Here is a 15,364-nt window from a genome sequence, read left to right on the forward strand (position 1 = left end):
CCACTCGCATACTATTGCATCCGATTGTTTTATTGGCTTTTTCAAGAGAGAATTTTCGATTGAGATGAAAATTAAAAGAAATCCTTACTTTCACAAAAATACCACCATGAAAAAAATTTGATAACGTCAAAACAATCGTGTCATCTGGCACAAAGTTGAGGAAGAAGAAGACTCGTATAAATAGTGCGCCATCTAGCGAGTCAACATACAATTTTTTTTCAATACAAAGAAATAAGTCAATAAAAAGGCGCAATTCTCAGCGTGCTATTGTTTACATTTGTTGTGCAAGAAAATTGTATATTTCTCCAGAAATGGCTCAAAAATCTATAACGTGAGTATAAAGGATTGATAATTCAGTGTTTTTCAAACTATGTAATACGTGAAAACCTTATAGGGATTTCTTCAAGAAGACACCATCAAGTGCTAAAGAAAACGAAAGGTAAGCATTGACAAAAGTCCTTTTCCTTTGGTTTCCAGGTGAAATGGCACACTTCTTGGCACGGATTCTAGGTGTATCAGCTAGGAGATATGTGGCAGGAGTTTCTCACAGCAAAATCCACCCAGTTTTCTGCATGAATTGTAACATAACCCTATCTTCTGTTGGCAGTGAAAAGTCTCCTCCGATTGTGAAATTGGAGGGAAAGACAAAGAAGCGCCCCCGTGTTCTATCCTCCAGCAGCGAAGATGATGCTGAAAATGTTCCCGAGAAGAAGAAACAGAGTCCGAAGAAGAAGAAGGAGACACCAAAGGTTGACAGTCCAAAGAAGCAGGAAAAAACTCCGGAAAAAAAGCCTGAAGTGAAGGAGGAAGTCCCCAGTCCAGAAACGAACACCAAGGAGAAAGAATCTCCAAAGAAAGTCTTTACAATGTTCCAGAAGAATTCAAAGGAGGGCGAGAGCAAAAATGGAAATGAATATGATCCGGGAAAGAAGAAGTATCATCCAATTGAAGATGCGATATGGAAGCAAAATGAGAAGGTACCGTATTTGGCTCTTTCACGGACATTTCAGCTGATTGAGGAGACTTCGGGGCGCTTGAAGATGATTGATATTCTTAGCAATTATTTTCGCTCTGTGATTGTGCTGAGTCCGGATGAATTGCTGCCCAGTATCTTCTTGTGCCTCAATCAATTGGCTCCGGCGCATGAGGGCCTGGAGCTGGGAATTGCCGAGACGACACTCATGAAGGCTATTGCTCAGAGTACGGGCAGAAGCATGAGTCAGTTGAAGAGTGATATCCAGAGTATTGGAGATATTGGAATTGTGGCAGAGAAATCGCGAAGCAATCAACGAATGATGTTCACTCCGGCTGCCCTGAATGTCACTGGAGTCTTTCAGAAGTTGCAGGAGATAGCCAGGATGACAGGGAATCAGGCTATGGCGAAAAAAGTTGATAAGATTCAGTCGATGTTTGTTGCGTGCAGACATTCAGAAGCCAGATTTCTCATTCGTTCCCTGGCTGGCAAATTGCGAATTGGCCTGGCTGAGCAATCAGTGCTCCAGGCTCTGGCTCAGGCATGTACAGACACGCCGCCAAATCAGGGCTATCCGCCCAAGATACTGAGCAATCTCAAGAAACTCGGAGAGGCCGGATTCAAGGCGAAAGTTGATGAAAATGTACTTTTAGTAAAAACAGCCTACTGCGAATGCCCAGATTACGGACAAATTGTTCCGGTTTTACTAAATGACGGACCATCGGGTCTCCCGGAGAAGTGCAAAATGCTCCCTGGGACTCCAGTCAAACCCATGCTGGCTCAGCCGACCAAGGATATTCAGGATGTCTTCCAGCGTTTCGATAACATTGACTTTACGTGCGAATGGAAGTACGATGGCGAAAGGGCTCAAATTCACATCAAAGAAGATGGAACCGTAAGTATCTTCAGCAGGAATCAGGAGAACAATACCACCAAGTATCCGGATATCATTGCCAGAATTGATTCTGTCAAGGGAGATCAAGTGAAATCGTGCATTTTGGATTGTGAAGCTGTAGCTTGGGACGTAGAGAAGCAGCAGATAATGCCATTTCAAATCTTAAGCACCCGAAAGCGCAAGGATGCATCAGAGGCCGAAATAAAAATCCAAGTTTGTGTTTTCATGTTCGATCTACTCTACTTCAATGGGCAGCCACTGGTCAAAGAGCCCTTCTTCGAAAGGAGACGCCTCCTACGTGAAAACTTCATCCAAGTCGAGGGAACGTGGAAGTTTGCCACGAGTCTCGATACCAATGACATCAATGACCTTCAGAATTTCCTCGATGAATCCGTAAAGGGGAATTGCGAAGGATTAATGGTGAAGTCCCTGAAACAAGATGCAACCTATGAGATAGCCAAACGTTCGAGGAATTGGCTAAAACTAAAAAAAGACTATCTGTCAGGAGTGGGAGATTCCCTAGATCTCGTGGTCATTGGCGGATACAGGGGTAAGGGTAAGAGGACAGGAACTTATGGTGGTTTCCTCTTGGCCTGCTATGATGCCGAAAATGAGGAATATCAGAGCATTTGCAAAATCGGAACGGGCTTCAGTGATGAGGCTCTTCAGCAACACACGGAATTCCTCAGTCAACACATCATCCCAAATCCCAGATCCTACTATCGCTTCGATTCTTCCCATCAGCCCGATGAGTGGTTCGATGCTGTTCAGGTGTGGGAAGTAAAGTGTGCTGATCTGTCTCTGAGTCCCGTTCACAGAGCTGCAATGGGACTCGTGGATCCCAACAAGGGTATTTCCCTGAGATTTCCACGCTACATTCGGATTCGCGATGATAAGAAAGTGGAAGAAGCTACGAGTGCTCAACAGGTGGTCGACATGTACTCCAATCAGGACCAGATCAAGAATCAGAAGAATACATCACGTTCTGTTGAGGATGATTTTTATTGATCAATAAATGATACACTTTTTAACAAATATCAGCATAACTTTTACAATATTAAAACTACTAGAAAAAAAATTGAGTTCAAGTATATTTAATTAAGCCTAAGTATATATTTTTTTAGCGAGGGAGGGTCTGGGAAATATACTTCTTCACAGATTGCAGACAGAAATCCTACATTGGTCAGAATTTGAACGATCTGAACTAATGTATGAGAAGGTAAATTTGGTCAGGGAATGAATAAATATGGTCAGCAAATGAACTGTGAGTGGCAGATTGGCTTATCGGCGCCAATCTGTTTCCATAATCGGTTAATCGGCGCTGATCGTTCTCCATCACTGGCTTATCGGCCTTACCAGTGATTATCATTCTCCATTATCGGCTTATCTGAACTGATCAGTCTCCATGGTCTCCTTGATCAATGTACCGGCATCAAACAGTCTCCATAATGGGTTAATCGGCACTGATCATTCTCTGCGATCGGCTTATCGGTGCCTATCATTCTTTATTATCGACAAATTGGCGCCGATCAGTCTTCATGATTAATTTATTGGCAACGATTAACCTCTATCATCAGTTTATCTTTATTATCAGCTAATTGGTACCATGATCCAATGTCTCCATGATCAATTTATCGGCGTCGATCAACCTCGATCACCGATTTATCGGAGCTGATCATTCTCCATGATTGGCTTGTCAGTGCTTATCATTCTCCATTATCAGCTAATTGGCGTCAATCAGTCTTCATGAACAGTTTATCTGCACTGATAAGTCTCCATTATCAGCATCATCAGCAAATTATCAACTTTGTAATCGATTAATCGGCGCTGATCATTTTCCATGATCAATTTATCGGCATCGGTCCGCCTCGATCATCAGTTAATCGTTATCCATTATCGGATAAGTGGCACTAATCAGTCTTCATGGTCTCCATGATCAATTCATCGACATCAACTTTGGTTTCCATCATCAGTTTATCGGCTCTGATCATTCCCCATGATCGGCTTATCGATGCCTATCTTTCTCTATTTTCGCCTAATCGTCTAATGAGTCTCCATGAGGAATTTATTGGCGTCGATCAGCCTCGATTATCGGTTTATCAGAGCTAAACATTCTCCATGATTGGCTTATCAGTGCTTATCATTCTCCATTATCAGCTAATTGGCACAAATAAATCTCATGAATGGTTTATCTGCACTGCTGATAAGTCCCCATGATCAAATTGTCAGCTTTGAGAACGGTTAATCAATTTATTGGCATCAATCAGTCTCCATAATTGGTTAATCGGCGCTGATCCTTCTCCATAATCGGTTTATCGGTACTTATCATTCTCTATTGTTGACAAATTGGCACCGAAAAGTCTCCATGATCAATTTATCGGCACCGGTCCGCCTAGATCATCAGTTAATCGTTATCCATTATCGGATATCGCTATCTATTATCGGATAATTGGTGCCAATCAGTCATCATGGTGTCCATGATCAATATATCGGCAACAAACTTGGTTTCCATCATCGGTTTATCGGCGCTGATCATTCTCTACGATTGGCTTATCAGTGCTTACCATTCTCCATTATTGGCTAATTGGCAACAATCAAGCTTCATGAACGGCTTATTTGCACTGCTCAGTCTCCATGGTCTATTTATCGGTATTGATTATTCTCTATGATCAATTTATCGGCATCAATTAGTCTCCATAATCGGTTAATTGGCGCTGATCATTCTCCATAATCGGCTAATTGGTAGCTATGATTCTCCATTATCGGTTTATCTGCACTGATCAGTCTCCATAATTAATTTTTCGGCATCAATCAGCCTCGATTATCGATTTATCGACACAGATGATTCTCTAATCTCCATCGCCCATGGAGTGATAGAATACAAACTATTTGTTTTTTTAGGAAAGGTCTCGGTCTCAAATATTGGATGAGATCATATATTCTGTCACTAGAAGAAGTTGAAAGTTTGGAGTGGTATATCTCAGCTCCTGATGAACATAATTCGATGAGTGAACTATTGTTGAAAAGCTTGGTTCATAGGCTTTTAGAATCTGGTATACTTAATCTGCAATGGAAAAACCATGGTCATCCAGAACCATTTATGTCGAGGAAGACACATTTTGCAACGTCTTTTTTGACCATCTACTGCTGGGACCAGGAGTGACCCACAATTCTCGCACTTGGACTGTTCGTTAGAGGAACTCAAAGGGTATAATTTGTAGAAGAAACTTTTTTTTGGACATCTTACTTTTTTTTATTCATCCACTTTTGCAATAATTTTAACATTTTACACGCATAGAAAAAAATGACAGAAATCCTTCTATCTCATTTTCTGGACAAACTAATGAAGATATCGACTTGGAATGTTCTAAGTACTCCCCCATAAGTTGATCCAAGGAATCCAAATATCACATCAATTTCATCCCCACGTCTATCTTTCCCCTCCAGAAACCACTCTTTTAGGATTTCTGTAATTTTTTCCTTGCGTTTAACACTTCAAAATTCTTGCAAAAGTCGATGAATAAAAAAAAGTAAGATGTCCAAAAAAAGTTTCTACCACAAATTGTACCATTTGAGTTCCTCTAACAAATAGTCCTTGTGCGAGAAAAGTGGGTCACTCCTGGTCCCAGAAGTAGATGGCCAAAAAAGACGTTGCAAAATGTGTTTTCTTCGACATAAATGGTTCTGGATGACCATGGTTTATCCATAGCAGATTAAGTATACCAGATTCTAAAAGCTAATGAACCAAGCTTTCCAACAATAGTTCACTCATCCAATTATGTCCATCAGGAGCTGAGATATACCACTCCAAACTTTCAACCTCTTCTAGTGACAGAATATATGATCTCATCTAATATATTAAGATTTCAGCAAAATCGCAAACAGAAATTTCAGTATATTTGATATCGACATTTTTAAAATCAATTTTTAAATTTTCAAAAGTTGTACAATTTCACGAATCTTTTCTTTGACAAGAAAGATCATCAAATTCGGACAAATAAAAGTGAAGTTATGGCTGCCCTAAAATTTAATTTTGGACAGACAATTTCCTAGTGTCGATTATCAATAGATGCTCTAACTAACTCTAACTTATTAAACTTTGAGACCAATTTGTCGTAGGGTTTTGAGAAAACGATTTATTGTGCAGTCCAAAATTGCGGAAATGGGTTTATGAGTCAGGTTATGTTATGCTGCATAACCTCTAAAATCAAGAGTGACCAATTTTATTACAATTTAGCTTTGATTTTGCATTTAGATAAAATTTTAATAAGTAATTTCGCCTGAGAGAATAAAATTTGATTCAATACTCGGTAGATTGGATAAATATGGGCAGAATTTATTTTCTTTTGTTTAAAAAATAGAATTACGAAAATATCTAACTTTTTAATAGGAAAAAAATCAAATGTTTTATCTTTCAATTCTTTTAAATAGTAATAAAATTAATAAAATGTATTTAATTAACCTTTGGAACCTTGAATTCTACGATTTGAATTTTGAGGTTAAACTCTAACCTCATTTTTTAATATAACCTATCACGATTCCTGCTGAATATGGGATTTAAAGAAAAATTTAAAATTTTTACAATTTGATAAAGAAAAATCAACATGCATTTTATTTAAATGGATTGGGACGAGCCTTGAATTCTGTCTTCTTGCGCAGTTGCTTCCTAAGATCTTCCTCCTGCTTTCGCTTCTCATTTAATTTTTGCTGGATTTTGAGTTCTCTCATCTGTCGCATTATATCATCATACCGAAGACGATCCTCATGGCGTTGTCTTGTTTGGAAATTAAATGGAATGACCAGAGTTGTCTTAACTTCCTTCTTAGGGCGGAAGGGTTCCCTCTTCAGAGCAGGAACGGCCGGAACGGTCTTGAAAGCAGGCTGTTTGATGGGATTCCTAAAGGTTTTCTTGACTTCCTTCTTATTCTCAGATTTCTGCATTTGCGATTTCCTCAGAACTGTAGGTGTTTGAGGGATAGTTACAGTAGGCTGCCTTTTTACTTGCTTTTTTTGTTGCTCGTGAAGTCGTTTGAAATTTGGTGCAGGTTTTGCTCGAAATTCTTTGACCTTTTTGCTATCAATTTTAACATCCTTCTGTACTTTCGGCTGTTGTACAGTCCTCGACTGGACAATTCTCGAAGTAAGTGGTTTCTTGTCTCTCTTTATATCCCCTATTTTTTGCTGAATCTTCGGTATTTCAATTTTAGGGACGGTTTTAGGGATTTTTAAGTAATTCTTGGAAGAAGCATTTTGCAAATTGACACGAGTTTTCAATGGGACTTTTTTAGTTATTTTGTTTTCTTTCTGGTTTTCAGCTTTCTTATTTTTCTCAAGAACTTTTTCCTTTTCTTTCTCTTCTACAACATTCTGAATTACCTCTGAGCAGGGCGCAAGATTCTCCTTACAATCTTCATTTTCTTCTGGGGCCTTTTCGCAGTCTTTCCAGTGTTTCTCATGCTCGACATGACGAATAGCTAAAACGTTCAATTTCTTCAAATTATGGACTTTTTTCATTAATTTTTTCAATCGTACTTACAGAAGAAGTATCCAGAATTCTCCAGGTTTGGAGAAGCACAATTGATATTGTCCCAATTAAACGACATCATTCAAAATTATTAAACAGTTTTTAAATATGAACAAACGTAAACAACGCTTCATTTGCGCAAAATCACCATTTCAAATGCTTACAAATCTGCTTTACAAAAAATTACCGTTAAATATTTCGTCGAATTTGAATTTGAGGTAAAAAGACAGTGCAAAACTTCCAGAAGCTAAGGAAAACATTAACTCAGCTGTTTTGAAGTTTTTTTTGCAAAAATAATATTATTTCAAGAGATATTCCTGAAAATATCCAATGAACGCCCTATTGAGACCATTCTTAAGCTTGGCCACTCAAAGAATTGCAGAATCCCCTGCTCTAGCAACAGTGATATTAAAATGCAGGACCCATTCACAATGTCAAATTCAGGAACTTCCCGGAAAAAGAGAATTTCCACGCACAATGAAAATGTCCGGCTGGCAAATCCACTCCTACGGAGACCTGGATGAAGTGCAATTCAGTGACAATATCCGAATTCCCCAAGTAAAACTGGGAACAGAAGTTATGGTTCGAGTTAAAGCAGCTTCAATAAATCCCATAGATGTGGCCATGATTGGTAAGAAGAATCATCCTTATTTACTTGGATCTAAATAAAATTTATTGTTTTCCTGTGCAGGAGGATATGGAGCCACCCTTCTGAACATGATGCGGAAGATGGACCTTGAGTTTCCACTTGTCGTTGGAAGAGACTTTGTCGGGGAAGTTGTTTACCGTGGAATCGGGGCTCCCAAATTTCCCCGAATTGGAGACACAGTTTGGGGCGTGCTCCCTCCTTACAAACAAGGATGTCACTCACAATACATTGTGATTGATTCATCTTTGGTAAGTACAATTTTAAACCTTGTAAACTCGGCATTCATACAAATTCGATTTAAAACTGAATTTTACGGACATAGAGGAAAGTGGGGCTTCTTCGAATATGGGGCAGTTCTGAAATTTAATTTTTCTACCTCTTTAAATAAAATTTAGCCTTATCATGATATAATTTAGCTGCACAAATTGAGAAGCTAAATTACATTATAATATGGCGCAGTGCCATTTAAACATAGGATAAAAATCCCAATTTCAAAGCTGCCCCACATGCAAAGGTGCCCCACTTCCCGCTAATGAAGTATTTTTGATCAATTTTATGAATCAATAATTTTTTTTTTAAATCAAATATTAACCAAAATACAGGGAGTCCCAGGATTGTGTATCTTAGGTGAGATTCTTAACAATCTCGCCTACTATAATCCTAAGAAGATTTCATGTCCTCCGACTCCGATCGGGCCCAAATTTTGCCAAAATGTGTTTCGCCACTTCCTGATCACAAATTATGGGTGGCTAAGTTACGTTCCCGGTCATCCGGCCGCTCTCCCGAAACTAAATACAGAAGCCGTTGACCAAATTAAACCTAAATGTCATTTTGTCTCCCCGTCAGCCGGATATCGGAGAGAACTATGTATGTTATAGCTGGGCCTTAGAGCTTTCGATCAGTACCAAACTTAATGTTCCCGGACCACTCTGACCCGAGCTATAAGGGTACAAAAATAATTCTTAAAATGTCAATAACTCAGGTTCTAAATGTTAGAATTTAAAAATGAGGGTGTTTTGGACAGCTCTCATGAAATAGCCCTTCTCTATTGATATGGAAATTTCATCCAACCATCGCTAGAGGGGCTATTATTAGAAAGAAAATTTTTCAATATGTTAAATAACTCAAAAACTCCATTGTACATCGGGGTAAAATTTGAGTATGTTGTAGACGCATATTATACCTATCAAATAAAAAAAATACTTAAGTAGATCAATAGCCCCTGCTCCGAGCTATAAAGGGTCAAAGTTCGAAAATTGACCGGCCTTTATCTCTTTCGCGTCACACTTTTATTCAACAGATGAATTCATGTAAAATTGAGTTTTTCCTAATGCTTTATGATCAAATATTTTCAGGGAGAAAAAAATTTTTCATTGCGTGAAAACTCGGAAAACCCCCAGGTCATATGAAAACACAGTTACCCTTGCCGACAATAAGGTCATATATGACCCGGAAAATTCTACACGCTTTTCTGGAAAATTGAGAGTAGTTTATTATATCAAAATATGCAATATACAATCTTTGGATATTCTATTTTGTGTTTCTAAAGAACTTTATGCTGAAAAACATAAATTAATATAAAAAATGTTGAAAAAGAAAAGTCATTTCACAAAGTTCGAAATTCGTGATTTTTGATCTCAAATATTTTCTTTTCCTGAATATCTGGAGTCTTGAGAAAATTAGCCAAGAATATTACATCCTTCTATTATGATGTTGTGCACAAACAGATAGATTTCAATTAATGTAAATAGTAAAAAAAAAATTGTTTTTTCCCCGGGTCATATATGACCCTAATGATGCGAAAGAGTTAAACTGGTTAAAAGTAATGAATCCAGGGGCTGAACAAAGTATAGCAAGTGGGTGAACCGTGAGTGGCAGACTTTTTTACCCCCTGAATGAACCGCATTTTGAGGATATTCTGCAGGATATAATCATTTTAATTTGACTGTGAATTAGTAAACATAAAAGATACGAAATGAATAAGAAAACTTTGCAGAAAGTTGGTACTCGTGATCATGTTTCATGATGGTTGTTTTTTTTGTCCCCTTCCTTTTAATTCCCTTGCTCCTGAGGCCTATTTTGACCGATATTCTGTCCAATAAAATAGTTAAAAAGTATCAAACTGTCAATAACTTAAAAGATAAATAGTCAATAAATAACGAAAATGAACTACAACACACTTCAAATCCGCTCCTATGAGTGAATATAGCCAGACTACCATCAATTTTATACATTTATCCTGTTACTCTTTACAAATTTTGGAATTAATTTTAACGGTCCAGCCAGCTTGTTCTCTAGACATAGCGCTAATATGTCTAACCGGCGATAGCCAAAATCCCGAAAGTTAAAATCCCGAAAGCCGAAATCCCGAACGCCAAATCCCGAATGTTATAAATCCTGAAAAGCAGGACTTGGCCAGGGAATGAATATGGCGAGAACGATTTAAAAAAAAGATGAGGGTTCCTTTAGAACACTTTATTCACTTCCTCTCGTCACTGTCCTAGTCACTGCCTTCCAATAGGAGCCTCTCAGTCTTAGGGGAGATCGATGGTACTTCTCAGCAGCACGTCTTGGGGTTATATTTGTGCCCTCAAGGGTGGGTTTCCTTGCTGCCGTAACGGGCGCGATTGCACCTGACGACCAGTGCGGCAACCACGTTTGGTTCGCCGCTGCCTAACGGTAGGTCTGCGTCCAGGGATGGTTACGCACACCTCAGTTACAGCGGGTCGATGGTGACGGCCATCCTGCCGGAGGATCGAGCCGGTGGGCCGGAACGGTAGCTGGCTTCGCTGTAGGGCCTTTATCAACCTCTCACTTCCACAAGTGGAGGGTATCGGTGCGAAGGTCGCGGAAACACGTCACTTGCCACTCGTACCACAATAGATCTTCGGCACGGAGGCTCTGAGTGGCAGCCTGTGACTGTAAATAACAGTTATTAGGCGCCCCAAGATGAATTCTCTGGTGCTTACTGGTGAGAGAGCCCCGAGGAAGACTTCCTTGATGTTTATTTTGCGCTATCAGCTGCAAGTTTACCACGAAATGGATTTGTTTTGCCTGGTGCTCAAATCTCTTGACTAGAGTGAATTACGTCAATTTATTGCGTCATTGGCATTCACTGGTGTATGTGTACCTCGCCTGACGTATACGGGAATTTCAAATTACTCCTGAGGTACGATGATCCCCCGTTTAAACCATCGTAGGACTCCCCAGGAGGGGTGCGGATCCTTTTCCCCGCAACAGTATTAAATTATATGAAGGATAATGTGTAGAATAATTTCCCAAGACACAAAAAATTTCCCTTTGCCTCCAGAAAACGCGGGTGCATTCGTGGGAGTAGCTGTCTATGACGCTTTTAAAAATTCGGAATTTTGGCTTTCGGGACTTTGGCGTTCGAGATTTTGGCTTTCGGGATATTTGTCCATTCGGGATTTTGGTTCTCGGGTTTTGGCTTTCGGGATTTTGGCTTTCGGGTTTTTGACCGGGACCCGTCTCTAACATAGAGGTTAGGGGATATAGCGCTGCACGAGTTAACGAACTCCTCTCTACTAACCTCGAAACGAAAACACTTGAAGAAGACATGATCAATATCTTCGTATTCGATACATTCGGCACATACTGAATCCTCGGTTATGGATATCCTGTTGAAGTGAGCTCTCAGACAGTTGTTGTTCGAAATAAGTCTGCTTATAATGACAATGGTTTCCCTGTTCAAATTTCCCATTCTCTTAAACCAAGATCGTGTAATGTACACTACAATTTTGGCTAAATTGAATGGCAGTATCTATTCAGTTCGCCCATATGCAATGCCGTACTCTACTGAATTATGCACTCCCATCTAGCAGTCGCGAACCAATCCTCCGTGAATTGGATGAAGAACTGGCGTGATGTGTATTGATAGGGGACTCTCCGGTGGTGGCCAGTGGATTTGAAGTCACTTTACAAAGAAAAACACTTCTTCAATCTTTCCCAGAGCTTTCGGTCCTGGATGTGGACCTTCTTCAGTGGTCGACTAAACTATGTTTTTTGTACTTTATGAGGATCGTTATTTTGTGTGGGATTGAACAATATCATCACTTTCAGATTATCAATTAGGAAGGTTCTTTCAGGAAATTGTTTTCACTGATTTTCAACTTTTGAGCAATTTCGACTGAGTGGTCGGCTAAACATAGTTTAGTCGACCACTGAAGAAGGTCCACATCCAGGACCGAAAGCTCTGGGAAAGATTGAAGAAGTGTTTTTCTTTGTGAAGTGACTTCAAATCCACTGGCCATCACCGGAGAGTCCCCTATCAATCCTCCGTCTTGCTGCTGCATCCGCCATATCATTTCCGGTCACTCCTACGCGCGATGGAACGACTTTTGCTATTCAAGTCTATTCAGTGCTTCAGTGATAATGCGAAACTACCTTTTGGGAAATTTGCAAAGCTAGAACGCTTTTCCATCGTTTTTGGATTGGGATTAAGTCAGTTAAAGTTACTTTTTGAATTTTTGCAAAATTTTAGGAAGTTTTTATGCAAGTACCAAAGTGCAGTACATAATTATTTCAGATAATGCCCAAGCCAAAAGCACTTGGGGATCTCGAAGCGAGTGGCATTTTGTACAGTGGTCTAACAGCATGGTCGGGATTGTTTCTATCTGGAAACCTCGGAAATCTGTGTGGATTGTTGCGCGGGGCTTCGGCCAATCGGAAGCGTGTCCTAATCTTGGGGGCTTCTGGTGGTGTCGGAACGATGGCTGTGCAAATAGCTAAAAATGAAGATGCTCAAGTTTTTGTCACAGCCGCCGGAGACGCCTCAGATATGTTATCAAAACTGGGAGCTGATTGTGTCATTGACTACAGAGATGAGAATTTTTTGCAAGGGATCCACAGCAATGGACCCTATGACATTATACTCGATTGTGCTGGATATGGACCGAAATTTGCCTCGACGATTGAATGTAATTTTGACAATTATGTAACATTCAGTTCACCTCTGTTGAGGAATATGGACTCATACGGACTAATTAGTGGTACTGTTCGGAATGCCATATCGCTAATTGAGGACAATAGTAGGATTGTATCACAAAAGAGCCGTGGAATTGTTAAATGGGGCTATTTTGCGCCGCTTCGTCAGGGTATGGAGTATCTGAAGAAATTGGCTGAACGAGAAAAGGTAAGTGATAATAATAATGAATAATATAGTAATATACTAATTATGTCTATTGTAGTCATAGATGAAAGAACATAAATTTTTCAATTTTACAGCTTAAATGTATTGTTGATACTGTTTATGGTTTCAATGATGCAATAGAGGCTTATCAAAGGGTAAAAGATGGTCACATGAGAGGAAAAATTATCTTAGATTTATCATAGTTTATTATAATGATTTCTTTGCAATATAAAAAAAATGTTTTTAGCATAAAAAAATCGAATTTTATTCCCAACCAATAAATTCTCTACTTGATTTAATCATTTGGAAGGAAACTGTTTGATACACTTTTCGTCAACCTTCTATTGACCTATTACATATAACTGACGGAGAAATAAAAAATAAATAAAGTCTTATAGAAATGGGGTGATGCCTTTGGTCACCAATATCAGTGACCCCGAACCCATTCACGGCCACAGCGTTACCGTCTCTACTGTCTCGTGGGTAATCACTAGCAAAATACGTGGCTCGCGTCTCACATTGTCATCTTGCATACAACATAATCAGAGAGTATGAGAAAGTGGAGAGGAAAATAATAAAAATGCTGCCCGACTGGCTGCTGATATGATTGAATGGTGATTCCGTAATGCGCTGGCAGTAGCGTGAACTGCCTCCTCAAGGCAAACTGGACCTCATGTGCTCAAGCACTCCTTCGTAAGTTCCTAATCCATGAACTATAATTTGCATGATTTTTTTTTTGCATTTTATGAAGCATTCGCATCATCTGAATCCGGGATTTCCCTATATTAAGTTGCTTTTTTTCATCTGTTCTTTGGTAAAGGGGTAAGAGTCCTCTTGGTCTCTTTATCTGTCTACTGTCTACAGTCTGCTCATTTCGTTATGGGTCCAGAGGTCAAATGATCACACATAAATTGTGCACATAAAATGAACTTGAAGTTTAAGAAAAAACGTTGCGACATTTACTTTCTACTGGAATATGGGGCAAATTGTAACAAAACGATTTTTTTCTAGAATTCCCAGAAGACCTAAGGAGTTTCCAATCAATATTATTTACACAGGAAATTTACCACTTTACAACGTTGCCCAAGACTATTTTATTCTATCTCAAAAGAAACTGTACTTATCAAGTTGTTTAATATCAATATCGTTAGAATCGTTTTATGTCTCAAGTTTTGAAGGCAATAGATTCAGTAGATAGCTGTAAATTCTTCAATATCATTTATTGCTAAAAATGTTTTTGTGTCTGGAACAATCGTTAATTACTTGCCGTAAAATTGTAAAATTATTCTATAACATTTATGATTCCCGAACGGTATGAACCGTGGATGATAGAATTCAATAAATCTATCATGAGCCTTCTATAAAACCATTCTATGACCTTCATTGTCCTTCTCTTTAAACATCTAATGACGATAATAAATATGATTTTTTGACGCCCAATTTTTAGCAATTTCGCACTTAAAAAGTTAAGGACAAGAACTCTATTTTTAAGGTTTTCGAATGATCAATATTTGTTGGATGCTGATAGATAAAGTGTTCCTCTTCCAAAGGTCAGATTGTCCTAAAAGTAAAGATTTTTGTGAGAAGTTTGTTTCCGCATAAACTTCGTCCTCTTTGATCGTTTTAAAAATTTTCATATTTTTAAATAAGTAGTAACGCACAATAAAAATAAACCCTTGTCGCCCTTGTCCGTTAAATGTTTCGCGAAACCCAAGAAATCTGAAAATTACATCGCGAAATTCGATAAACCCAAGAATTGCATATAATGAAACCCGATAGATTCAAAAATTGTATTGCGGAACCCGAGAAACCCATTTTGTGCAACGCGAAGCTCGAGAATCCAGAAACTCTTGCCAGTAAATATTATTAAAAAGTTAATCTTATTTTCAATAGTTCAAATGGAACTTTTAAAGGTACACAGTAAAAAAAAATACAAGGATAATCATTGGTTTGCTTTTTTACCACGATTATTCTTGTAAAATTACACAAATTATGTATTTCAACAAAACGTGTAATATGAAAATGTGTAATTTAAATTTTATGTAATTGTAAACCGTGTAATCAACTGGGAATGATTACACAGTTTTGTATATTTTCTTACATATTTTGTGTAAAATTATAGAGTTTTCAAACAAAAAGGTGTATAAATTACACAGTTTTCAGACAAAATGTGT

The 15,364-nt window shown here is 38.6% G+C and overlaps 3 protein-coding genes across 4 annotated transcripts; 2 read left to right on the top strand and 1 right to left on the bottom strand.

Annotated features, from left to right (window-relative positions):
• Positions 1-232: 232 nt before the first annotated feature.
• Positions 233-2,903, top strand: LOC129809170 (DNA ligase 1). 2 transcript variants are annotated; one of them, XM_055858982.1, is made up of 3 exons: positions 233-331; positions 395-439; positions 608-2,903. In XM_055858982.1, the coding sequence occupies exons 1-3, from the start codon at positions 312-314 to the stop codon at positions 2,874-2,876; spliced, it is 2,334 nt and encodes a 777-aa protein (XP_055714957.1). In that variant the 5' UTR covers positions 233-311; the 3' UTR covers positions 2,877-2,903. The 2 variants fall into 2 exon arrangements, with proteins under 2 accessions (XP_055714957.1, XP_055714956.1); XM_055858981.1 differs by lacking the exon at positions 395-439 and having other exon boundaries at positions 269-331; positions 478-2,903.
• A 3,514-nt stretch (positions 2,904-6,417) lies between these two features.
• On the bottom strand, positions 6,418-7,518 carry LOC129809171 (targeting protein for Xklp2 homolog). The gene is made up of 2 exons (XM_055858983.1): positions 7,405-7,518; positions 6,418-7,342 (listed from the first exon to the last, which is right to left on the bottom strand). The coding sequence occupies exons 1-2, from the start codon at positions 7,472-7,474 to the stop codon at positions 6,480-6,482; spliced, it is 933 nt and encodes a 310-aa protein (XP_055714958.1). The 5' UTR covers positions 7,475-7,518; the 3' UTR covers positions 6,418-6,479.
• Positions 7,519-7,610: 92 nt separating this feature from the next.
• On the top strand, positions 7,611-13,451 carry LOC129809169 (reticulon-4-interacting protein 1, mitochondrial-like). The gene is made up of 4 exons (XM_055858980.1): positions 7,611-8,023; positions 8,084-8,289; positions 12,588-13,193; positions 13,286-13,451. Exons 1-4 carry the CDS (start codon positions 7,723-7,725, stop codon positions 13,391-13,393), a joined length of 1,221 nt encoding a protein of 406 aa, XP_055714955.1. The 5' UTR covers positions 7,611-7,722; the 3' UTR covers positions 13,394-13,451.
• The last annotated feature ends 1,913 nt before the right edge of the window (positions 13,452-15,364 follow it).

This window comes from Phlebotomus papatasi, unplaced genomic scaffold, assembly GCF_024763615.1.
Source record: "Phlebotomus papatasi isolate M1 unplaced genomic scaffold, Ppap_2.1 HiC_scaffold_391, whole genome shotgun sequence".
NCBI classification, from domain to species: domain Eukaryota; kingdom Metazoa; phylum Arthropoda; class Insecta; order Diptera; family Psychodidae; genus Phlebotomus; species Phlebotomus papatasi.